General features: G+C 39.9%; 1 protein-coding gene across 1 annotated transcript; it reads right to left on the minus strand.

Annotated features, from left to right (window-relative positions):
• Positions 1-816: 816 nt before the first annotated feature.
• Positions 817-12,876, minus strand: LOC145999951 (uncharacterized). Its single transcript, XM_083137239.1, has 5 exons — positions 12,818-12,876; positions 10,222-10,378; positions 8,546-8,774; positions 6,942-7,113; positions 817-2,038 (listed from the first exon to the last, which is right to left on the minus strand). The coding sequence occupies exons 2-5, from the start codon at positions 10,327-10,329 to the stop codon at positions 1,879-1,881; spliced, it is 669 nt and encodes a 222-aa protein (XP_082993365.1). The 5' UTR covers positions 10,330-10,378; positions 12,818-12,876; the 3' UTR covers positions 817-1,878.
• Positions 12,877-27,439: the final 14,563 nt, after the last annotated feature.

Raw genomic sequence — 27,439 nt, forward strand, 5'->3', positions numbered from 1 at the left:
TGCAAACTTCTCTCCCTAGACGTCACTTTGATCTTGATGCATTACCGATGCGCTAAACAAATTTTAAGGCATTTTTGTAACACCTCGAAAAGGATCAAATTGGTACAAGAATTCAGTTATAACTTTTTACTGGTTAAAGATACATAAAAAAAGCCTTCACCATTGCATTTCTCGTGAAATTCTAGCCTGATTTGATATATCATATCACCCCCTTCCCATTTAAAATTCTAAAGTTGGATTCAAGATGGCGGACATCAAGATGGCTACCGACCGTGCGTGTGGCGTCAATGTGGTTCCGCTTGACCTGGCAACGATTGATCATCACCATTTTCATGTTGCGCGCTGCAGTGGCCTTGTACCGAAGGTGTTAAGTGACTTTTTAAGCCACCCTGTATAACTACGGTTATAATTGCATATTATACATATATTGCACCCTCAGTTTCACAATTTTACAAGTTCACATTATGTTTATATGCATAGGAACAAAACATCAAGGCAAAACCTGACATATTTAGGAGTATGATCATGATAAATACCAATTAACATTATAAATCAAGGACACAGGCGGAAACTTAAAATACATTTGGAGGGAAGAAGTTTGGCATAAACAATATCTTATAAATGCAAACATATATTTTATTTGTCCCATCATGTGAATTTTGAGGGGGGGGAGAAAGTGCTCTGTCCCCCCGAGGTCAGCGCCTATAATCTGGATTCTATGATGACTTGGAGAGTACTTTGAGAAATTATTATCCATATTATATATCTCCAGTTTTTAGTTTATTTTTATCTTTATTTGTTTGAGTTGTTTTTCTCTTCCTATTCCTGAATAGCCCAAATGAACTTGCAAATAGCCTAGTTTCAAGTCCTGCGCAAGGCATGGACACATCAACTTGCTTGTTCCTTCGCCCATTTCATAAATTCACCATTCATCCTCATTGTCGCGATTATCCTAGAGAGATGAGAAGAGACACAGATACAAATACCAAGTGCATTTGTATTTAACATCTCTTAATGTTACTTTTGGCTAATCGCAACGATGAGGAGGAGTATCGATTACATGAAATTCGTGAAGGGGGAACTGGGCTGGGATTCAAACTCGAGATCTTGAAGTGACCACACAACTCCCACCCACCGAGATGGTTGCAAATGCCAAGTAAAATGGACGAAATATAGTTGTTAAAAACTATATAACAGGTACCCAGAGATGAGTTGTTCGCATTTCCTACAAATAATGTTATTCAGGTCTTTGATTTATTTTACTTCGCTTTTTGTGCCACTTTTGGCTAATTTGCGAAGATGGGGATGAGTGATGATATGATGAAATTGATGAATAGACATCACAAACGACCATGCCCAAGCCAGGATTCGAACCCAGGACCCCTGGCGTCGCAGCGCGATGTTTTTATTCAGGTCTATTTCACGTGTTACATGTCTTTGCAAGATCATGATTTTGTATAAATTATATATACATTTTACCAGACTGTTTCTAAACATTTTCTAAATCAAAAAATTGCTCTGATTTTACTCGTGATTTGGCACACCAATTATGTGACTTTTGCTGCACATCAGCCACGTTAACATTTCTGCCACAATTCTCATTACCAAACCTCTTGCTTATTCTGTTGTTGATTTTCACACAGTATTAACATTGCTGTCACTAAACGTACATTTTTCACTTTCTACTTTCCTTGTATAAATCTTTTGAACTTGCGGCAAGATTGTGCCTAATTCCATGTTTGGCATATCCAGGACTTCATCTTCAACTCTTGTTCATGCTGATTCTCGAACTTCCATCATTCGCAGAATTGATGAAACAGACTCGACTCTTAAGTTCTTGAACTTCCTCCTTTATTAGCAGAGGCAATATGACCACCGCTATGATTTCCCACTCATTATTCTTTGGGCTGCAAGGTACACTGCCTCTTTCCCTAGTGGACATTTTGAGTATACACGTGAGCAATCGCCTCCTAGTTTCGCAATGTCTATGGCTTCTTTGATTCCAGTTCTACTGAGCATTAAATCAGTCACATACATGCTAGAAAGAGAGAAATAATGAACGTCAGACAAATTATTGATCAAATATTGTGTATTCTATTCTACTTACGATTTGCAGGCAAGAATCAGCCACATATTCCCGAGTTTATTCAGTAATTTATTACATGATTCTACTTTTGAGAGCCAACTCTTATGACCAAGAACGCACTCAATAAAAATTTCCAACACGGGTCAATATCAAGCTTGCACTTGATTTTATAAAATTATATAAATGTATGTATGTTAAATTTTCCACTTTATAGCTTTAAAGTTTACTTCAATTCAACTTGGCTATTTTAGACTAGAGTTTGAGGGTAAATTGTAAAGATAAGATGAATAAGCTAGTTGCTGATGTAGTCGCTACGTTAGCTTGCATTGTTTACAGGATTTTTGTAAGAGTGGGGTCAGGACATTGAAAAAATAATAATATTATAGAAATTATTATTATTATTATTATATCCTTGGTAAATCATAAGAAATAAAAACCATACATTCGCAATTATCTCGCAAACGGTCTGTTTGCGACTTCATGTTTACTGAGACTTTCTTGCTTCTACTATCGTGTACATTTCACCGTTTCAGTTTGAGCTATCACTTCTGGTACACCCTGTGTGTGTGTGAATATACCGCGTGAGGCACCTAAAAGTACCACCTGAAATAGCGATGAAACCAGAAACAGTAGCGATGTGAGGTTTGCGGGAAACAATAATATCAAATGGGGCTCGTAAATCGGAGGTATGGGGTGGCTCGAAAAATATCGACAAATGGGGCATCTGGAGCAAAGTCATATTTTTTTTAATGGAACGATATACAATAACATGCATAATATAAAAGAGCACACGCAGAGAAACACAACGCCGTTGGTCTCATGCATCTACTGCACATAGGAACGAAGATATGGCCTTGTGAAAATATGTAAACAAACGAACAAGTGGCCCAGTTGACCGTCAGTACCACGGCATGTACAAGTATGAGATGTCGGAAGCCATTGGACAAGATGAAGACAGAACGTGTTAAAGGAAGAAAAAATACAGTAGACATCGTCAGCACCATGTATTTGACAGTGTTACAGCATAATGAAAATGACCATGACAGTATGTCGAAGAACCACTGCGTAAGAAGCGAAAACCTGTCAAAGTGTGTGTTCAAAGTGGTGGCCGTCAGCTGCGATACAGGCAACGAGGTGCCCACGTAAAGATCGTTGCACAGAATGTAGCATCTCGTAGGGAATGTCCCTACAGGCCGCAGTAATGCGTTGTTGCATATCCTATGGAGTTGTTGGCACATCCCGGTAGACAATGTCCTTCAGCTTTCCCCACAGGAAAAAGTCTAACGGTGGCAATTCTGGGGAACGAGCCGGCCATTTGACAGGCCCTCCACGTCCAATCCAACGATTTGGAAATGTATTTTCCACACATGCTGTAGCGCGTCTTGCACTGTGAGCTGGGCACCCGTCATGTTGGTACCACATTTCCCTCCTTGTCTGAAGTGGTATGTCCTCCAATAGTACAGGCAGTTCATGTTGTAAAAACTGTATGTATCGGTCAGCATTCAGTGTCCCTTGTATAAAAAAAGGGCCAATGAGATGTTCACCAACTATACCACACCACACGTTCACACTCCATGGGCGCTGGCGTTCCACTTGGCGAAGCCAATGTGGATTTGTCACCGACCAATAGTGCATGTTCCTTAGGTTGACATTTCCATGATTGGTAAAAGTTGCCTCGTCAGTGAAGAGGATACGTGACAAATCGGGTGTGTCGTGTCGTAACATCCATGTGCAAAACCGAACACGGTCCACAAAATCATTCCCGTGAAGTTCCTGATGGAGGGAGATATGATATGGGTGAAACTTGTGTGTGTGCAGAATGCGCAATACACTTCGCTGACTCATCCCAGCATCCCTGGCAATTTCACGGGAGCTAACGTGCGGATTCACAGCAACAGCGGCGAGAACATTTGTTGCACCTGCCTCACCTGTAGTTGGCTTGTTCCGCACACGTGCTCGTGGTGTTACACTTCCGGTGTCTCTTAATTTAATAAATAACTTACCAAACAGACGTCGAGATGGCTGTCGCCTGTCCGGATATCTCTCTGCGTACACACGGTAGGCTTCTGAGGCATTCTTTCGGCATTCCCCATAAATCAGGATCATGTCCGCTTTTTCTATGTTTGTGAACACCATAATCTTCGCGCTTACTACTACGACTGCTTGCTATGAACTAACACGATCTCGTGGACCTGCTATCAAAACTTGCTCTGCGTAAAGGCAGTTCTGTCAGGCACCTGAGAAGTCTTACATGCCGTGGTACTGACGGTCAAGTGGGCTACTTGTTCGTTTGTTTACATATTTTCACAAGGCCATATCTTCGTTCCTATGTGCAGTAGATGCATGAGACCAACGGCGTTGTGTTTCTCTGCGTGTGCTCTTTTATATTATGCATGTTATTGTATATCGTTCTATTTTAAAAAAATATGACTTTGCTCCAGATGCCCCATTTGTCGATATTTTTCGATCCACCCCATACCTCCGATTTACGAGCCCCATTTGATATTATTGTTTCCCGCAAACCTCACATCGCTACTGTTTCTGGTTTCTTCGCTATTTCAGGTGGTACTTTTAGGTGCCTCACGTTGTATATATATATATATATATATATATATATATATATATATATATATATATATATATATACAGGGTGACTGGTAATTAGATATATTCCCTGAAAGGGGTTAAAGTAGAGACAATTTGCAATAAATTTGACCATATGATACCCCGTCCGAAAAATTAGTAGTTTTCGAGATAATCGAAATTCAATTGTTTTTTTTTTAAAAAAATGACAATTTTCCACATAAAAAGATGAATTGAGAAAAAACTGCTCATTATATGGAACTTATTTCAGCGTTTTCTGATAGCTAACAAATAAGTGGTAAAAAAGGTAAAGGTAAAGTGTTCCCCTGTGCATAGCACCACGCCATGAAGGCGTATAGGGGGTGTGGGGTAACGCCCCACACTTTCTTGATCCGGTCGTGAGTGGGGGTGATGTGATCAGCATCACGCCCCTGACCGCCTTACCCCCTAGGGTTTCCCCCAGGTACCCATGTTATTCGACGCTGGGTGGGCGCCGGGGCCGCTTCCACCGTTAGAAAAGTTCCCGGATTTGAACCGGCCGGGGATCGAACCCGGGACCTTTAGCATGGTAGTCAGACGCGTTACCGACTGAGCCACCGCGGCCACAAATAAGTGGTTCGTTGAATAAAACGTTTTTCCCAAATAACGATCACATGTAAGTAACGGGTGAGTCTAAACTTACAAATGATGATAAAAAAATGCACTCTTAGTTTACTTGGCAACGTATTAATAACAAAAATGGTATGACACGAAGCGTACAAATTACTTAAATTACTTCCTTGTGTCATCTGCTATCCAACAAGGTACAAATGTTGCTAACATTCACATTTGTGTACAAGAAATAATACTTCATTCATCTTCATGTGAATGGAATCAATGAACAATACAATTAAAGAACATTATATGTCTTGCTCAAAGTGGGCACCTCCGTTACGAATGCGGGCACGCAGGTTTTTACGGACATTTGGTCTCTTAACTCGTGATGTGATGGTGTCCTTGATGTGTTGACCAGCTGATAAGATCCTCTCCCTGAGTTCTTCTTACGAGTTTACCGGTGTCTTGTCATGTGGCTCCAAATGTAAAAGTCGCAAGGCTTCAAATCGATCGGGGGATCGAGCCGGCCAGGGAATCGAGCCGCCTCGGCCAATCCATTTCTTTGGGTAATTTTCATCCAGCCACAGTCGCACGCCCAGGCAGAAGTATGGATGGGCGCAATCAACAATCATTTGATCGAGCCATTTTTCCTGCCCCAAATCTTAAAAGGCATCACTTATGAACATTTCTTGAGGAACTGGATGGCAATGTTGTTTGAGGATGTGACATGACGTGACAAGATTTATCAGCATGATGACTGCCCAGCTCGATCCCCCGATCGATTTGAAGCCTTGCGACTTTTACATTTGGAGCCACATGACAAGACACCGGTAAACTCGTAAGAAGAACTCAGGGAGAGGATCTTATCAGCTGGTCAACACATCAAGGACACCATCACATCACGAGTTAAGAGACCAAATGTCCGTAAAAACCTGCGTGCCCGCATTCGTAACGGAGGTGCCCACTTTGAGCAAGACATATAATGTTCTTTAATTGTATTGTTCATTGATTCCATTCACATGAAGATGAATGAAGTATTATTTCTTGTACACAAATGTGAATGTCAGCAACGTTTGTACCTTGTTGGATAGCAGATGTCACAAGGAAGTAATTTAAGTAATTTGTACGCTTCCTGTCATACCATTTTTGTTATTAATACGTTGCCAAGTAAACTAAGAGTGCATTTTTTTATCATCACCTGTAAGTTTAGACCCACCCGTTACTTACATGTGATCGTTATTTGGGAAAACTTTTTTTTTCAACGAACCACTTATTTATTAGCTATCAGAAAACGCTGAAATAAGTTCCATACAATGAGCAGTTTTTTCTCAATTCATCTTTTTACGTGAAAAATTGTCATTTTTTAAAAAGACATTTGAAATTCGATTATCTCGAAAACTACTAATTTTCGGACGCGGTATCATGTGGTCAAATTTATTGCAAATTGTCTCTACTTTAACCCCTTTCAGGGAATACATTTAATTACCAGTCACCCTGTATATAAATATATAGATTTACCCTCCCTCTAGTTTTCAATTATTTTGAACCTTGGCTGTGCATGCTTCTAGTTCTATTTATGAGTACTTCTCCTTACGTGTTTGAATTCATCACATGGTGTTCACCTCAACATTAAGTTCAAAGGCATTATTGCATAAGACTGTACACTGTACACACTCACCTTGTCAAACCATCGACGATTTTATCAAGTCCCGTTGCATGTCCCGTGTTGACTCTGCCAGATGTGGATTGTACGAGCAAGCAGACTCCTCTGTGAAGGCAGCTGGAAGGGTTGATGTTGTAGGTTGTGAGAGCATCGTCCACGCGGGAAAGGAACTTGTTCAAGGTGCGTTCTATGTTGTTGAAAAAAATTGGAACAAACTTACTAGCAGACTCCAGAAGCAAGGACAAGTATTAAAATTAATTAATGAAAATATACTTGTTTAGGATTTGTTGTATAATCGATGCTTATTTATTTCCTTTTAACTTACTGGAAGGCAAAGGTTATATTGGGACCAATCGGCATTGAAGTACAGAAACAAAGATTTATGCACGCTACTACTTTTATGCATGCATAAAATATTAACCAGAAACTTTACTTTTTGCAAACTGCATCTAACATTATTTTTTTTGTTATTCAATAAATATTCAATCCTTTATCTATTTGAGTCGACCTCGATGGCGGAGTGGTTATCACAGGTCAGGGGTCCCTGGTTCGATTCTCGGTCTGGGCATGGATGTACTTTGTGAGTGTCCCTTCATCGATTTTATCATATCATCACTCATCCTCATCTTCGCGATTTGGCAGAAAAGCGAAGTAAAATAAATAAATCAATCAATTTATCTATTTGACATTAATTTCCTTGCCAGGGTAAATTTTGGCGATCGTAACTACACTTAAACTAGATAGGCTAATGAATAGGTGTTGTTATATCTCTATTCTTATACTGTCTTTTTACCTATTCATGTAATAATGAGAATACAATATTAATTAATTTACATATTTTATTCAATATAATTTTAATTTTATCTATTATTACTATCATATAATTATTTTAATTTAAATATTTATATTATAATAATTGTTGTTCTTGTATTTTCTGAGACATTGGTTCAAACCCTCTCCCGGGTGATGCAAAGCATTCTATTAGTTGTTCCATATGCATTTTCTCTCAACCACAATGTACTCTGATAGGCTGTTACCAACAGAAGCGCAATTTATGCACCATAAACAGCAACAAGGCGATACAATTGACTGATGTGGTGAAAAGAACGAAAAGAAACTCTTTATCAACTGATTTTTCAATAATTTTCTCGTTTTAAAGCAATCAAAAATGCAGTTATCTTCGAAATAGGTACTTATGACTAAAGTAAGCAAAAACATGCACTATGGAACTCGTGTATGGTGTATTACTCTCAGAAATGGCTTAACTTCAAACCACTGGCTTACGTAGGATCTTTTTTGGAGAGGGCTAGAATTGTAAAGGTGGATATTGCATAGCTGCGTTCTTCGGAGGCAGGGGGGGGGATGCAAATAAAATATTTCGTAATTATGATTTTAAAACTTCGTTCTACAAGTTGTTCAAGGATAAAATTGGTAATCATGGGCCAATTTAAGGAGAGTTTGGATTTACCAGAATTTATTTACTGCTTTCATTGGAAAATTTTGATTTGTCAAGATTTCGGGAGGTACCGCAGTACCTACGCCAGTGTTTAAAATCTTTCGGGCCAGGGAACAAAGGAAGGCATTTTAGGGCAAATCCTCAGCCTTTGTATCACACGTACCTCGTCCATAAGTAACCTCTGGCATTCCCCCAACAGCCTGGAATATCTTCGGGACGATGAACACGGCGGTCATGGCCATCGCAGCGGCGACGACCACCGCCGGGAGGTTGAGCGTGGGGACGTTGCTCACTCCGTTCCCAGCACTGCCGTTTCCCATCATGCTCTGCACGCCGGAGCCGAAGAGTTGCAGCGGAACGTCTATGAAGGGGACCGTGAAGGACAGCTCCACCTGCAGAGACACGAATTCCAACACATCGATAGAGAAAGCCGAAAGTGAAGAGAATGGGAGAGAGAGAGGCAGAGAGAGCGATAGAGAAAGGTAAAGACATATAAAGAGACAAGAATGGTAAGAGAAGTAGAGAGATAAAGAAAAAACAGGAAGCGATAGAGATATGTTAAGATGTAGAATGAGACCGTAACAGAGAGAGCGATAGTGAAAGAAATATGAAGACCAAGAGATTGATAGATGTTAAGGGAGAGGGAGCAAAATATATAGAAAAAGATAGAAATAAATATGAAGACCAAGAGATGACGAGAGAAATTTAGAGATAAAGAAAGAGATATAGAGATAGAAACGTAGAGAGAGAAAGAATACAAATAACGAGAGGAAAACGATAGAGAAATATATGTATAGAGAATGAGACAGAATCTGAGAAAGAGAGAGAGAGATGAAGATCAAGAGATTGTAGCATTTTCTGTCAATTTCTTGTTTATTATTCTAAATATGACGAAAATCCTACAATCTCAACACCTACGTGTTGATATGGGCTGTCCGCTCTATTCCGCGAAGTAGGTGCTGCCATCTATTGAGAGTCCAAATAACTAAACAGCAAATACTTTGCGGATTAGAGCGGACAGCCCATATCAAGACGTAGGTGTCGAGATTGTAGGATTTTCGTCATAATTAGAATAATAAACACGAAATCGACAGAAAATGCTACAAGGCGGAAAGAGAAATTAAGAGATAAATAAAATATATAGGAAGGGATAGAAACGGAGAAAGAAATATGGAGAACAAGAGATGGAGAAAAAAATAGAGATAGAGAAAAACATGGAGTGTGAGGCAGAAAGAAATATGGAGATAGAAGGAAGAAATATGAAAGAAAGAAATATGCAGAACAAGAGATAGAGAGAGGCAAAATGGAGAGAGAAATTGAAATGAGGGGAGAGAAAGGAATAAGGGATCGAAAGGGAGCAAGAGAAAAGAGAGATGCAGTAAACTTGAACAGAAACAGATCGACACCATCGTTCCTTGTTCCAGCAAATATGTGAAACATGGATCCATTGGTCTTGGACAGTTTAAGCGATTTCTTTGCTTTATAAATTACATAAGTTCAGTTACATATACATCATTATGCAGTAGGCCAATTGACAGGGGTATTAAAATACTAAACAAAACAAACGAACATGAATTTCCTCTTTGAAAAAGCTTTTTAACCGTTCAATATGAACTGGAATATTATATTTTGGAACTATAGTATTGAATGATCATTAAATGCATCTCTACCATTTTTATTTATTCTGTATATTTTGATATTTAAACATTGCATTGTTTCCAGCTGGGTTTGCCTGCCACACGGGATTTTCTCTGTCAAAACTAGGACGGTTGATAAGCATAAATGTAAAATATAAGGCGATTTTTGATAAAAAAATATATAATTTTCAAAATAACTTACCTCTAAGTTATTTCCGCCACCTGTGTTGAAGGTAAAGAAACGACCGTGTTTTGTTTTGTTTGAAGAAGTAGACGTTAAATCCTTAATTTTTTTCGCCAAGTTCATCATCTGGCCACCGATGAATTTCTCCGCTATCTCATTGTAGGAAACTGGCTGACTTCAGTGCGAAAATAAAAAAAATATATTAAATAGCTAAAAATATTATTGAATGAGGAGCTTGACATCAATTTGAATACCCTAGTTGCTGTCTATATCCGGCATAATACAAATATTTGTTCGGATTTTTATGTGGAGGAAAGGAATTTTGCATTTCGAACCAGTGACGTCGACAGAAAACTTTTCTAGGGTGGGATCACGGATGAACGAAATGTTTTCAAATGGACCTCTGATTGCTAAGATTCTTTCATTCCCCCCTCTCCTACTATCCTCTTCCATCTTTTTCTTTATATTCCTTGTCTCTATTTCTCTAACTAACTTCCTTTCTGCTTCTCTCTCTCTCACACACAAGGTGTTATGTTTATGGCATCCATGCAACGCAGAAACATGCAGAGGACATCAAAACCAATAACTTTACTCAGTAACATTTTTATCGTTGGTGCGCCGTTTCGGCACTACAAACGGTCGTTTTTGCCGCCTGTATGCTGGCAACCCCACACAACATTTGATTGCATCTGTGACATATCTTTCTGTCGAGCAGCGGTACAAGCCAATGTTGCAAGGAACGCACACATTCTGTGAAAAGTGACATACTGCCAGTGCCAACCACATTGTTGGGCTGAAAAGTTCGTAGGCTAACATAGTAAAAAATATTTTTTTGACAAAATTCGATTTTATTATTCAATATAGTTGCCTTCGAGGGCGATACAACGATTATAGCGGTCATACAATTTTTCGATGCCATTTTTAAAGTACGATTTCTCTTTAGCCTCAAAATAGGCGTCAGTTTCGGCGATTACCTCTTCATCAGTGCTAAATTTCTTTCCAGCGAGCATTCTTTTAAGTCTGCAAAGAGGAAAAAGTCACTGGGGGCCAGATCTGGAGAATATGGTGGATGGGGAAGCAATTTTATTACGGTTGAATATCGCTAAACATTGCTCCGAATCATCAAAACGTTGTTGCTTTTGATCGATTGTGAGCACGCGCGGCACCCATTTTGCACACAGCTTTCGCATGTTCAAATATTCATGCACAATATGTCCAATACGTTCCTTTGATATTTTTAAAGTCTCAGCTATCTCGATCAACTTCACTTTACGATCATTTAAAATTATTTTGTGGACTTTTTTTATGTTTTCGTCGGTAACAGCCTCTTTGGGGCGTCCACTGCGTGCATCGTCTTCGATGCTCATTTCGCCTCGTTTAAATTTAGCAAACCACTTCTCAACGGTTGATTTTCCTGGTGCAGAGTCCGAATAATGTTTATCAAGTCAAGCCTTGGCTTCAACAGTATTTTTTTTCGCCAAAAAGCAATGCTTTATTAACACACGAAATTCTTTTTTATCCATTGTTTCACAATAACAAAAGCTGCTTCACTCACAATGCTATATCTCACGAACTAATTATCCGGCAGCTGTGAAATTTATACACGTATCTTTTGAAGGTTAGTACTAAGTAAAAATCACATGGATTTAATTCTAGTAACGCCATCTATGAGTCAGCCTACGAACTTTTCAGCCCAACCGTGATGTGTCGTAAAACGTAGCGAGGAACACGTGCAGGAACACACAGCCTGTGTAATACACTTTTAAAAAATTTCTTCTTACCTAGGATGTGTGTATAACATTTTTACACACAGTAGCAACAAAGTATATAGCGACCACATACAAAAGAACCTTCGGCCAAAAGCCTTCGCACACCTTCCCCTCCATCCGTTCAACTCGGGCCATAAGAAATCGTGCTCCACTCTGCCCCTTCCCTCCATGTACGATGCACAGGACACGCGATTCTGCGCAGGATTTTTCCCCCTGAAGTTCCACTATATATTCATGCACACATTTGGTTTCAAAGGTGCTGTGTGTAAGTTGTGCATACACATGGCCTGCGACAGGGGGCGCCCTATGTATTAATTTGATATACATGCCAGTTAAAGTGTTAAATGACACCATATGCGTGTGTATATACGAGTACATAGTGGTAAAATTAAAACCGACTTTGAAGTCAATCGGTTAAAACTTAGAGTGCCAAAGCGACCAATTCTCAATGTAAAACTCTTCCACTCCTTGAACACTAGTACATATTTATGTTCGTTAATTTGACTATTTACATAGCTAATATTAATTTCATTATCAATGATTACCTTTACCACACATACGCATTTACATAAACAGGGTTTCGCAGTACAACACCGACCAACTTTCATGCCGTGTTAATGCAAACAACTCTTCTTAGTAACGTATGCTCGTTGAGGTGTCGTAAGGTCTATTTTTGTGGGTTCGTAGCATCGAAACGAATCCTTAATGAACAAAACCTTACTAAGATAAGTTTTCGTATTGATGTTCTCTGCACGCTGTGAAAGTTGGTAGGTGCTGTACGGCGACACAATCTGTGTTTGTGTCCTCACAATTTTCTTTAATACATATATTATTTTTCACATTACCTGCTGACAGAATCAACCGGGATTGAGCTGCAACATCCTGTGACAAGGACAACACACGCCACTGCCTTGAACAGCATAGTCTGGAAAGGAGAATGGAAAATGCTTGTAAAAAATTAAAGTTTTCTTATAACTACAGATTGTTTTACATTACCAACACAGGAATCTATAAATAATGTCACAGCCAGTGGCGTGCCAAAGGCGGGCTTTGTGGAGGGCCCAGTAATCCTTAAGAAAAAAAAGAACATCGAAGGCAGGAAAATATGAGAAAATGAGGGCTGACTACTAAAAAAGTATACGAAACCCCTCCTTTCGAAAATCCTGGGCACGCCTCTGGTCACAACCTCGTCTAGTTCTATGATTGAGGGAGTCTGTCTCGATTTATATAAACAACTATGTCGGTCTCGACTAGGTCTTATCTCGAAGCTTGTCACCACACAAACGTGCAGTCACTTTAGACGATTTTTTTCGAAATAAAGGAACTAATTCATAACAAGCTGAAATTTTGTATGTAGCGTCTTTGAAATTATCAGCCGTGCTTCCAACATGGCACCGTTACCTACCGTGTCAATGATCTGCAGAAAACTTAACATGTTGTAATTGATCTTACTAGTGTTATAAGAAAGATATATATCCAATAGCAAACTATAGTTCCTTATTTACTGAAAACTTGAATTTATCCGCCATTTTTCAATATGGCGGGCTTAGCGTACGGGTGATCGCCGGGGACTTTTGATATGTTATTACCAGTGGCGTAGCAGGAGCATTTCGGATGGGAACGCCAAGTTAGAAGGAAGGGCCTTCTTTTTTTTGCTTAAGAGTTTACTTATGGAATTAGCCGACATATGTATTGTCTATTTAAAATCTCATTGTGTTTATTACATTAAGTCAGACGGGTTCTGATAAAACATGATCCATGCTTGTTTTATCTAGAAAATAAGATGCCTCAGTGTGCAATAAATGCTTGGAGCACTGGTGTTTTATACCATTTTTAATTAGATTGCTCAAGTCAGAAACACCGTACACCATTCGGAGTATTTTGCTCCACACGTAACACATGTGTAGCAAAACAGTATTTTCGGCATGACGCAAGTAATTAAAAAAACCTACCTGAATCACAAGCGCCTCTAGAACAACAGTAGACTTCATTGTTGTGGATGATACAACTATTGATTGATTTGGTTTATTTTACTTCACTTTCTACCACTTTTGGCTGATCGCAAATATGAATATGAGTGATGATATTGATGAAGAGACACTCACAAAGAACATGCGTTGGCCGGGATTCGAACCGGAAACCTCTGGCGTCTTGGCGCGCTGTGCAAAACACTCTGACACGAAGGTGCCTATTAGTAGTAATTCAGAGTTTCAGACCACTGTTTATTGTATCTTGAGAATGCTGATAAACATTTTAAAATAATTTTGTCAAGAGATCATACGATGTTAAGAGTTTTGAAACGAATGCTAAACATTTCCACTGGCACAATATTAGGCAGTTAGATACTAACGAAAAAATATTTTTTTAAATAAATAGTTTTGTGGGTTAGGTGGTAGAGCAGCCACAGGCTAAACTTCTACCACGAGGACTTTATCAACTTGTTTGACAAAAACTGTTTCGTTCTTTTAATTTTTAATGCACTTCACTGTTCTTGCGATAAATTACCCAATGCAGTGGTCATTAAAGATACGTCAGTCAATATTGCGTATTGTAGCATCACACAGCACGAGCAGAGGCACGAGCACGAAAAACAGGGTAGAAATTCTACTTCTGTCGTCTGCATCGGAAGTACAGCGCCTTGAATCGGAAGGCAGGAAAGATCACATGGCCCCTAGAACCAATCTGGTGCTCCGCTCCGTACGCCAGCGTATGGCGAGAGCATTTCGCTCGTGCTGTAGAGATCCAAGCCACAAGCTTTCCCTCCTTCTCTCTGCCTACAGGCAGGCATGGTCCTGTACGCCAAACCTAGCCGGCGTCCGGCAAGCAAAGACATTAGAGAAATGCTACAAGGAGAGCTGTTAGTGGAGCGTTGTAGACGGATCGCGAAAAATAGCTTTTATAATGCCATTATGCTCAAACATGTATATAATTAGTCACGTTTTACTTTATATTTACAGCATTTTTAAAATTTTAAATCAGGGAACGCCGGGCGTATGGGCGTATTAGGACGCTACGCTACTGGTTATTACTAATGTTATAAGAAAGCTATGCACCAAATTTCAGCTTGTTATGAATTATAGTTCTCTTATTTCGTGAAAACTTTCATTGTCCGACATTTTGCAATATGGCGGCCTTAGCGTACGCGTGGTCGCCGGGGACTTCTGGTATGTTGTTGTTAATGCTATAAAGACGCTACCCTTTATTTCGAAAAAAATCGTCTAAAGTGACTGCACTCTTTTCTGTTTGACATCCCATTTCGACGCCACAAACCATCGAAATGCATAATTTTATCCTGAATATATGGAATCGCCCTGCACATGTTCACAAACTAAATTTATCCCCTTACTATGCAGAATGATTTATTGAATCGGTCGTCCCTGATTGAATTTGGTTATTTTACGTCGCTTTTTGTCACTTTTGTTCATAAGCAAGAGTGATGTTCTGATGAAATGGATGAAGGGAACTTGACATAGAACATCCATGCTCAGCCTTGGATTTGAACCTTCATCCTTTCACTCATTCTCATCTTCACGATTAGCCAAAAGTGGCAGAAAATCGAAGTAAAGTAAGCCAAATCAAACAATCAATCAAACGAGATCGAGAGTCTCGGATAATAAGACTCGTCTTGAGACTTGAATCGATTTGCCACAGCTGTGTCTCGTAATCGTCTCGATAAGTCTCAAAGGGTCTCGTCTTGTTTTAAAATGGCCGTCTTGATTTCGAGCTCGTTTACAACAACGATGTTTACATCTACCTTTGTGGACTACTGTTACAGACATGTGCAAGGGTACCCGCAGGAGGCACTTGACTCCCCCCCCTTGACATATCTGGAAAAGTTTATGTAATTAGAATGGTAAAATTATAGCGAAATGTTACAGTCTGTTACAGACTGTCAGTTAACAGTTGGGCTGAAAAGTTCGTAGGCTAACATAGTAAAAAATATTTTTTTGACAAAATTCGATTTTATTATTCAATATAGTTGTCTTCGAGGGCGATACAACGATTATAGCGGTCATACAATTTTTCGATGCCATTTTTATAGTACGATTTCTCTTTAGCCTCAAAATAGGCGTCAGTTTCGGCGATTACCTCTTCATCAGTGCTAAATTTCTTTCCAGCGAGCATTCTTTTAAGGTCTGCAAACAGGAAAAAGTCACTGGGGGCCAGATCTGGAGATATGGTGGATGGGGAAGCAATTCGTAGTCTAATTCATATAATTTTGCCATCGTTTTCATTGATTTGTGACATTGTCTTGATGAAACAGCACTTTTTCTTCTTCAAATGGGGCCGTTTTTTCGTGATTTTATCCTTTAAACGCTCCACCAACGTTATGTAATAATCTCTGTTGATGGTCTGGCCCTTTTTGAGGTAATCGATGAATATAATACCATGCGCATCCCAGAATACTGATGCCATAACCTTGCCAGCCGACTGTTGCGTCTTTCCACGTTTTGGATTCGGTTCATCACGTGCAGTCCACTCGGCTGACTGTAGATTGGACTCTGGAGTGTAGTTATGGAGCCATGTTTCATCCATTGTAATATATCGACGGAAAAATTCGTGTTTATTACGGTTGAATATCGCTAAACATTGCTCCGAATCATCAAAACGTTGTTGCTTTTGATCGATTGTGAGCACGCGCGGCACCCATTTTGCACACAGCTTTCGCATGTTCAAATATTCATGCACAATATGTCCAACACATTCCTTTGATATTTTTAAAGTCTCAGCTATCTCGATCAACTTCACTTTACGATCATTTAAAATTATTTTGTGGACTTTTTTGATGTTTTCGTCGGTAACAGCCTCTTTGGGGTCGTCCACTGCGTGCATCGTCTTCGATGCTCATTTCGCCTCCGTACGTAAAATTTACGTATGCTTCGCGCTCAATTCCCTCCCCTACCTCCCACATCGCACCCACCTACCCCTCCACCAATGGTATTCCTCGGGCATTCTGTCAGGTGCGTGGCAGCACTGTGGTAAGGAGGGTGGAAGCAGTGAACGTCTTTAGTTTGTGCGTTATGTGGGACTCTGTACGTCAATAATACGTAGCGATAGTAACAGAAGAAAAATCTTGCACGTAATTTTGACGTGCATGTAGTAATAACGCCATTTGTATTCACGTAAGATTTGCGTGAATTTTTTCTATAATATCTCATTTTTCTATAATATGATCAATATTAATGGATACATTATTGACACTCACAACTTCTACAACAATCATGGCCACTCAGAAAAGAGACCATTCTCACGAATTCAGTTCATGCTTCACCTCCATGAGAACTTGACCAAGATCTGGCAGGAGCAAAGGCCAATAAATCTGGGACTGTCACAGGAATTAATTAGTCAATTTTGAAGGTACTGGGGAAGGAAGAGACAAGTACAGTAGCAGCCACGTCACAAGGGAACAGAAAGTATTGCAGTTTCTGCAACTACAAGAAAATGACGATGACAACTACGTACTGCTCCTGTGGGAAGCCAATTTTAGTATGTCTGTGGTGGAACACTACCGCACGTAAAATTTACGTATGCTTTGCGCTCAAATCCCTCCCCTACCTCCCACCTCGCACCCAGTCACCCCTCTGCCTAGCAGTGCCTCAAGTTGTCTGTCAGACATAAGGCAGTTGTGGTAAGGAGGGTGCATGCGCTGATCGTCTTGATTTGGTTTGTTATGTTGTTCACTGTACGTCAATTTTACGTAGCTGTGTAAAACGAGAAGTATCTTCCACGTAATTTTGACATTTGTAAATTCGATTTGGATACTTAGATTTTGAAAACAAAAGTTTAGAAGCTTGCACTATTTTCTTGTAAGACTTCAAAATTACATGTTATCCTTATTTACAGCGTTATGAATATTATTATTATTTGCTTTTCATTGCTCGAACTTTTCGCCTTCATTCTTAATGTACGAACGGGCTTGTCAAGCAAGACCTTCTCTTAAGATATTCTATGTTTAATAAAACCATGCTTATACATTTTAAAATTAAGAATAAAATTCCAATATAACAAAAAATAAACAAAATAATGTTCACAATGAATATAAATTTACTTTCATGATGTAGAGGTTGTTTTAAAAATAGATTCCTTCATGTACGTAAAATTTACGTAGCGGTAGTTATACTGTAATATTGGAACACGGTAGTGTTCTAGGGTTATATTTAGCAAACCACTTCTCAACGGTTGATTTTCCTGGTGCAGAGTCCGAATAATGTTTATCAAGCCAAGCCTTGGCTTTAACAGTATTTTTTTTCGCCAAAAAGCAATGCTTTATTAACACACGAAATTCTTTTTTATCCATTTTTTCACAATAACAAAAGCTGCTTCACTCACAATGCTATATCTCACGAGCTAATTATCCGGCAGCTGTGAAATTTATACACGTATCTTTTGAAGGTTAGTACTAAGTAAAAATCACATGGATTTAATTCTAGTAACGCCATCTATGAGTCAGCCTACGAACTTTTCAGCCCAACTGTTATAGTAATTATCTGCCATGCCTACAATATGAGAGAACTTAACGTTTTCACAGGAGACAGAGTCATGTTGACTTCCGATCGGGGCGAGATTGAGAAGGAAATATTAATAATCGTAACAATCGGGACTGAAAATGTTCTCCATTTCGGAACGGAAAATTTTCAAAATTTCCAGATGCGGTGAAAATCTCGAATTGTACACAATATTTCGCCTTCAAGTTATTGTTTTTGCACTTCTGGAAAAAAAAAACTGTTAATTTCAAGAAGTGTATAGTGCAAGAGATATTAACCTCTTTTAAATAAGATCCTTTGGAATTTCTCTGCTGCTCGGGATTCCGAAAAATGGAGAAATCACTTCCCTAAATTGCGATCTGACCTTGATAATTCACACCCCGTCATTTTGAATTATTACTTCTTTTTCTTACTGTACCCTTCGGTACGTAAAGACATGTATCAGAGGTACCATGAAGGACAGTAGATTAAATGGTATCTGTACTTTCTGAAATAGTACAAAAAGACGAACGTTTCATCATCAAAGTGATTGATGTTTATGGAAAGGAAGAAAGGCAAATTCAGTTTCTATTTATATAGCAGACTGAAGTCTGAACTTGTATACAGCGCCAAAGCATTCTCAATTCAATTTGCATTGATTGATTGATTAATTTGCTTGATTTCACTTCGCATTTTGTGCCACTTTTGGCTAATTTGCGAAGATGTGGATGAGTGATGACATGATGAAATTGATGAATGGACACTCACAAACATCCATGCCCAGATCAGGATTCGCGCGATGTGCTAACCACTCCGGCACGGGGGCCGGCTAAATTCAATTTGCATTTTATGTTTTATGAAGTATAAATAATAATAATAATAATAATAATAATAATAATAATAATAATAGCAACAATAATAATAATGCACAAGGTTCTATTGGAAATGAACTTACGTAATAACTTGTGTGCATTTAACCCTCTTCACAGGACACTGCAACCTGAGACTTCACGAAAGACTGCGGGCCAAGACTGTAATACGGAATACGTTCAGTTTATTTTTAAGCTTGCAGAAGACCTGTCACTCCTTTGTTAACTGCAGCACCGAACCATTAAAGTTTCATGTCCTATCAAAACAGAAGCGTCAACGGGCTGCGTTTAAAGATAGAAATAAGAAAAAATGCACGGTAAGAGAAGAATAGTTTGGAAAATGCATAATGAATAATGGTACGAACCGTAGCAGCTCCCAAGTTAAACACTGACTTTTGTCTGGCAGCCTGCAAGTTCCGCTCGATGCTTTCTGATGTGAAAATCGCAGGCGATGTCATTGTCTCTTGGTATTATGTCACGCTGAAAGGAATCTTTTGTGTTTTACCTTGTGCGATGCAAGTTCGGCACTACCGAATCATTTCCTGGTGTGATTTCTTCTTCTTCGTTTTTAACCATTGTACTTGCTTGTACCAGTGGTGGCTGGTGGCCTGGCTCTATGGGTGTGCACTTCAGCCTTCGCTATTTATTTGTTTAAGTTTATTTTTTAGATCCACGGATAGAAAAGCAGACACGACCTACAGTTTAAAGTACAGCGCCTAGAATAACGTAGTGTGGAAAACGTCATGCTTCTGCGCTCTCTGGCTGGTTCCACTAGATAATGATCCGCTAGAGGCGCTGGTGTTGACCCCGGTGCTTGGTGTTCGACTGCTTATAATGGAAGTAAATGGAGTTTTCGCTGCAACGTCTGATTCTTTTACATGAAACATTTCTATGAATGTGATAATTGCTATGATATTTGGTACAGTGGTCGCGAAGATATTAACGAACATTCTAGACAGTCGACCACGTCCTGTTATCGTCATACTTTCGTTAATAATACGGGAGAAAAAATACGCGTGGAATGTTCTTGGCAACTAAATTTTTGTGTATGAATTAGGTTCATTATTATTATCATCATCATCATTTCTTTTAAAGATATACACACTGAAGCATTTGTATTTTTGATATTTACTGTCTCTTTTCTTCCGCTTTAAATTAATCGCGGCGATGATGATAATGATGATTGCATGAAACGACAAGGGGAACCCCACAAAACTTTCTTAGTGCCATCGACATGAGTGTAAGGCAACTTTCAAACCAATGGGACAAGCGACAAGGGATGTTCACACTGTCACACTAGTGACACACACTTCCAGACTGTAAAATAGCATTCATTGCACATGAGGGTCCAAACAGCAAACGACACGTTCATATGGCGTATTCGCGTGCTACTTGTTACTTCGGTCGGAAAGCTCCTTAAGGAAGGGTGCTCAGCCCGAAGCGACGCGCTACAGGGGGAATTCCCAACTAAGTGACAAGCGACATGGTGCCTTCAGTCTATTAGCAAGCGTTGCTTGCGAACAACAGATAGGCGACACGATAAACCGCACATTACAACAACAGATCTAGGCGACACGATAAACCACACGTGTCGCTTTGTCGCTTCTGCGTCGCTCAAACTGGGCCATTTCCTCAATAGATTGCAACATGTTGCCGTGGTTTGTTGTTCGCGCATACGCGATGCAATGAGTGTCTTGCTTTAGTGAGATTGCGCACCAAAGCGACAAGGGGCACGCGACACTTATCGCTTGAGGATTTCACCAACCGAACGCTGGCCTGTGCTTCCCGTCATGCCTCTAGGATGTGAAATGTTGCTCTTGATTGGCTCCTTTCCAAGCAACATGTGTCATTTCGGTATGAAAGTTGCCTTGGACCGAAGGACCCGTGTCGCTTTGGTGTGAAATCCTCGTATGGTGTAAAATCTCCTTGAGGAAACGGTGCAGTCAGAACTTTTGTCCCTACGGTTCGAAAGGCTGCATTGATTTCCGACTGCTCGCTTTCAAGCGACATTTGTGGTTTGTCGCCTCGGTATGAAATATCTCTCAGGATACTATTTATATTCTAATAACATAGAAAAATAAACTCTAATACACAGTCCAAGACCTGACGTCCGGAATCACATTGCGATGTTTCTTCGTGTGTTACGCATGCTATTTATTTATTAATTTTATTTTACTTTTCTTTTCAAATTAATGCCATTTCATGACTGCAAATCACTCCACAAATATAACTGTTTCTATCAATTCACTTACCGCCTTTCTAGAGAAACAAATCTACACAATATATTTAACATGCAGAAAATTAGTTGTAATCTATCAATATAACAAAATGGCAAAACGGGTGGAGAGAAGTCGTCGGTGTTGGGCGGTCTACTAAGAAATTGGGTACGCTCTTGTCAAAAAATCACGCGGCAATGTTGTGCAATGTCGGCGCAAGGGATTCCCCAAAGGACGCGAACGAAGATGTTGACGGGAGTGGGGTGGGTGTGCGTTCTGCGTGAGCTGGTATCGACGAAAATTGGCATGTGTCGAATGGCACCAAAAAACAAAGAAAATTTCCTGAGCGAAGGGCACCATGACGTAAAAACGAAAAAAATTAACTGTCATAGGTTCCATACCCTGAAGGGCACACAATATGCTTAATGGAAATGTGAAGGGAACCTCATCACAGACGGTTTTCAAAGTGTCCACCATGTACTTCCAAGCAGAGACGACAACGGCGAATCAAGGATTGTCTAGTGTGACCCAACAACCCCGGCGTTTCTGCTTTCGATGCTGCAGCTAAATTGATACGTGCAACGAGGTCCTCGGCTGACACGACAGGTGTTTCGTAAACGAGGCGTTTCATCTCTCCTCAGAGGAAGAACTCCAGGTGCGTAATATCAGGCGGCACAGGCCCTCCCCTGCCAATGCACTGGTTGTGGAATACGATATTGAGGAAATGACGCACATTCCGATCGAAATGTGGGGGTGCACCGTCATGTTGAAACCACAGTCTTTGTATCAGTGCCAAGTGCACGTTCTCTAGTAGTTCAGGCAAAACCTCATTGAGAAATGCTTGATAAGTGGGTCCACATAGGCGAACAGGGCGAATTTACGGACCAATCAAATGGTCATGCAGTATCCCGCACCACACATTCACTGCAAATCTGTGCTGATGATGTGCCACTAGCAGTGCATGTGGATTTTCCTGTTCCCACACATGACTGTTTTTACTATTGAACACACCAGTTTTCATGAAGATAGCCTCATCAGTCCATAGTACCGTATTCTGAAAATTAAGGATAGTTTCAATTTGATGAACAAACCATTGGCAAAAGTCCTCACGTGAGCCAAAGTCCCTAGGTAAAAGTTCTTGCACTTTCTTCAATTTGTACGGGTGCATCCCCTCTTCTGCCAGGACTCGCCACACATTAACATGGGAGGTGTTTTGTTCGTGGGCTAGTCCGCGCGTACTGGTGCCAGGATGATCCATCACTGCAGTTAGCACATCTTCCACAAACCGTTGTGTTCGCACACTTCGCGGTCGTCCAACTTCTCGACGAGGTGGCAACACTGATCCTGTTTCCCGAAGTCGAGTGTCTAGTTTGAAATAAGGTGTGCGATGGTAACACCCTATTTGGAAAACGTGCCCCATACAGACGCCTTGCAGCACGGCTATTACCTCCAGCCTCCCCATAAATCAGATGCATGTCCGCCAGCTCTTGGGACGTGTATGCACTTACACCGGGCTACAAGTGTTTATGGCCGTTAACACTAGTACACTTCACAGAACACGATGGGCTGTGGCTAAGAATTAACACGTAACACTGCTAGGTCAAATGTTTGCCCAACACTACTGTCCAAGAACCTCACATCTTTCCATTCAACCGTGAATGTTTAACAACCTGCTGCTGGCACAGCACCTGAAGCACGAATGGCACAGACACTTCATGAGGAAACCTACACTGTTGGCGCCCCTAGCGGGAAATGTGGTACTTAACTTCAGATCACACGGACACCCATCTGCCCTTCAGGGTATGCAACCTATGACAATTAATTTTTTTCGTTTTTACGTCATGGTGCCCTTCGCTCAGGAAATTTTATTTGTTTCTTGGTGCCATTCAACACATGCCAATTTTCGTCGATACCAGCTCACGCAGAACGCACACCCACCCCACTCCCGTCAAGATCTTTGTTCGCGTCCTTTGGGGAATCCCTTGCGCCGACATTGCACAACATTGCCGCGTGATTTTTTGACAAGAGCGTACCCAATTTCTTAGTGGACCGCACAACACCGACGACTTCTCTCCACCCGTCTTGCCATTATTCACTTCGGAAAATCATTTTCCCACGTTTTCAAACGTCAATAACTGGGCAACAAAGCCGTTTCCGGAATTTCGTTACATGAACTTTCCACCTTATTTTCACTCGTACAATCATCTCCCAAGCATTGTAAACGAACTTACGAAACACCATGTATATTTTCGATAATTTTTCCCTTCCTTCCCATACGCGTTTTTAAGCAAGAGACCCGTACGTCCTCTGGTGAGGAGGTTGTCAGTTGCTTGTTTTGCATTCTGTTGCAATTAATGAATCTGTCATTGGCTAAAACAAAGAGGAAAAATATGCTGATGGACAATTTGCTTAGAATACTTATTCACACAACTGCAAATCAACTAGTGTCCGATGTTTGCAATTGCAAAGAACGCCTGTATTACATATACGTGTAATATGCCATTGGCTTGTAGCTAAAATATTTCGTAGGAAACGTTCTCGCCCTTTCAATTGACAGTCAGACAGACAGACGGTTTTTATTATTAATGAGTTTCAGTCCTTGCTTGGACCCTGGCTCAAAATTATTTGCATTATACATTATAGCAGGTCTAGATTATTCTTTATAATTTCTTTCACTGTCGTACACAGAAGGGGGCTGAAGGGGCTACAATCCCCCCGAAATTTTTAGAAAGAAAAAAAAAGGAATGAAGGCAGTAATGAAGTCGGATTTTTTTAAATAACTTTTAAAACTAAGTTTTAAAATGGTAATTGCAGCTCTTATCTCATGAAACTAAAACTCAAACTGAAATTCATTTACGACGATGCATTCTATGATCAAAGCAAACATTTAATCTCACTCTCTTCACTGAACCCGCGTTCATGTTCAGCTGTAGATATTGCTATAATTTCAACTAAATTCACATAATCCTTGAGTAATGTGGAAATTCGTTTTGGATTTTCTTTGTAGATGTAAAAATCTGGAACAAGTGACGCACACATGCTTTCGCTTACATTAAAGTTCACCTGACATATCGAACACACGTTCTTAATCATGTATGTGCATTTAATAGGACTACATGCGATTGTCCACCAAAGATTGAAAAAATTGCTTTCGAGAGTATGGTTTACATCTAACTCCTGAACTACGATCCACCTTCACGGTGAATCAATCGTTTTCAATGTTTTCAAGGATAGCCTTGTCAATTTTATGCTTTGCATTAAGAACTTAAGGATTTCGGTTTTTCATATACAATGACAGTATATGTAGAGAGTCTTAAAATATAGCAAATTCCGTCATAAATAATTACTTTGTCAATCCTTCAAACCTGAACCTCTCACAAGTTATTATGTCGGGGACCATCTCGACTTATTTTTTTAAGACACAACAAAACACTACAGATATCAACAAGCACTCGAACAGGATCAAACGACGAAGCGACCCAACATACGTCAGAAACACAGCGCAGTTTGTATTCGATACAAAAGTACTTGTGAAACACCAGTAAAAAAAAAAAATAAAAAAAAAATTAAAAAAAATAAAAAAAAATAAAAAAAAAGCATCTAAAAGACAGACAGCCAGGGACACCAACTTTTCAAAAATATTGGGTGGTCTCAAAGACTTGAATTATGATTTTAAAAAAAAAATTACTTAAATTATTGAATGAGGTTGGGCCCACGGGTCCATATAATTGTGTATGTAGCTATGATGCGGTAAACTTAATTGAATTCAACTGGAACACCATAAGTACGATATAGATTACAAGTTGGTTAGAAATAATGATCCTGTTTGAGATGTCATTCAAAACCAGAGATTTGATGGGATGGCCAAACGGATCCGGATCCGAGAAATCCGGATCCATTCGAATCCGGATCCGGATCCGAAAGTTCCGGATCTGGATCCGGATCCGGGTCCGAAAATTCCGGATTCTGATCCGGATCCGAGAGTTTCGCATCTCAATCCCATTATAATATTACCACACCTTAAAAGGTATTATGATCTTCGATTACAAAGAAATTTTTCATTAGTTAGTCCTACAAGAATTTTTTTCAAGTGTTGTTCCTAAAATGCTTTGCTACGCATCGGCTAACACACTCGTGCACAAAAATAATCTTACTTGTTTAACATAAAATGTCATAAAATGATTTTGTAAATGCCATTGAAACGAATATGTATTCATTCGAATGTATTGGAAATGGAAACACACATAAATGTGAGACATTCCATTCCAATATGAAACCTTTAACACATAGAACAAGATAGAAATGTTATACAAAAATTACACAATTTTTCTACAGTTACAGTTTTACAAATTAAAATAAAACATTATAATATATGCAGTGTTATATAATTACAAAGTGTAAGACTAACAAGGGAGGTTATCTAAGTGTCCCCCTCCGATTTCCATGAAACTTGGCAGGTGTATAGAGGGGCCCAATGGAAGAAATACGTGTTTTTTTGTTTCATCTAAAAAACTGTTTTAGGGGGCAAAACCCTATCAAATGTCAAGATGAGGACAAATTGAAGTGAGGATCTGACCCCTGTTTCCCCCTCCGATTTCCATGATACTTGGCAGGTGTGTGTATAAACGGGCCCAAAGGAAGAAATACGTGTTTTTAGCTTCGTCTAGAAAACTGTTTTAGGGGGCAAAACCCCCCTCAAATGTCAAGATGAGGACAAATTTAAGTGGGCATTTGACCCCTGTGTTCCCCTCCGATTTCCATGAAACTTGGCAGATTTATAGTGGTTCCCAAAGGAAGAAATACGTGTTTTTTTTTTGTTTCGGATAAAAATGTATTCCAGGGGGCAACCTCCCCTCAAATGTCAAGATGAGGACAAATTGAAGTAAGGATCTGACTCCTGTGTCCCCCTCCGATTTTCATGAAACTTCGCAGGTGTATAGAGGGCCCCAAAGGAAGAAATACGTGTTTTTTTGTTTCGGCTAAAAAATCTGTTCTAGAGGGCAACCTCCCCTCAAATGTCAAGATGAGGACAAATTGAAGTGGGGATCTGACCCCTGTGTTCCCCTCCGATTTCCATGAAACTTGGCAGGTGTGTGTATAAACGGGCCCAAATGAAGAAATACGTGTTCTTTTTTGTTTCGGCTAAAAATCTGTTCTAGGGGGCAAAACCCACCTCAATTGTCAAGATGAGGACAAATTGAAGTAAGGATCTGAGCTCTGTGTTCCCCTCCGATTCCCATAGAATTTGACAGGTGTATAGAGGCCCTATGCTCCCTGTTTCTTCCTATGCCATATTTACGTGGTTTCGGGGTCAGATCCCCACTTCAATTTCTCCTCATCTTGACATTTGAGGGGGGGGGCTCTATACACCTGCCAAGTTTCATGGAAATCGAAGGGGGAGACTTAGACCCCCCTTGTAATGGTATTAATTAATTACAAATCGCGCACGCGCGCACACACACTATACAAGGTTTCATTTTAATGGCGCCCACGGACCACAGATTCGTGTAGAGGACGTCAAAACAAACAACTTTTCTCAGTAACATTTTTCACGTTGGTGCGTCAATTCGACGCTACAGCCGTTCAAAAAAGACCGTTTTGCCTCCTGGATGCTGACAACCCAACATAACATTTGATCGTATCTGTGGCTTCATTTCCTGCGGCGAAACAGCGCACGGTAGGGTTGCAAGGAACACACAAATTTTGTGAAAAATGACAAACTACCAACCACATTATTAGCTGTAAAACGAAGCGAGAAAGGCGTCCAGTAAACCGAACATCATAGCCTACCAGCCAGAAGATCAGCAGTCATCTCAGGAGAAGGGGGAAGTGAACCAACGATATGAGAAATGGTAAAAAGGTATTCAAAATGAAGAGTCAATATCGGATTTGGTCTCAGCCTACATGTCAAATATCAA

This window comes from Lepisma saccharinum, chromosome 16 (genome assembly GCF_977018435.1).
Source record: "Lepisma saccharinum chromosome 16, izLepSacc3.1, whole genome shotgun sequence".
In the NCBI taxonomy this organism is placed as follows: Eukaryota; Metazoa; Arthropoda; class Insecta; order Zygentoma; family Lepismatidae; genus Lepisma; species Lepisma saccharinum.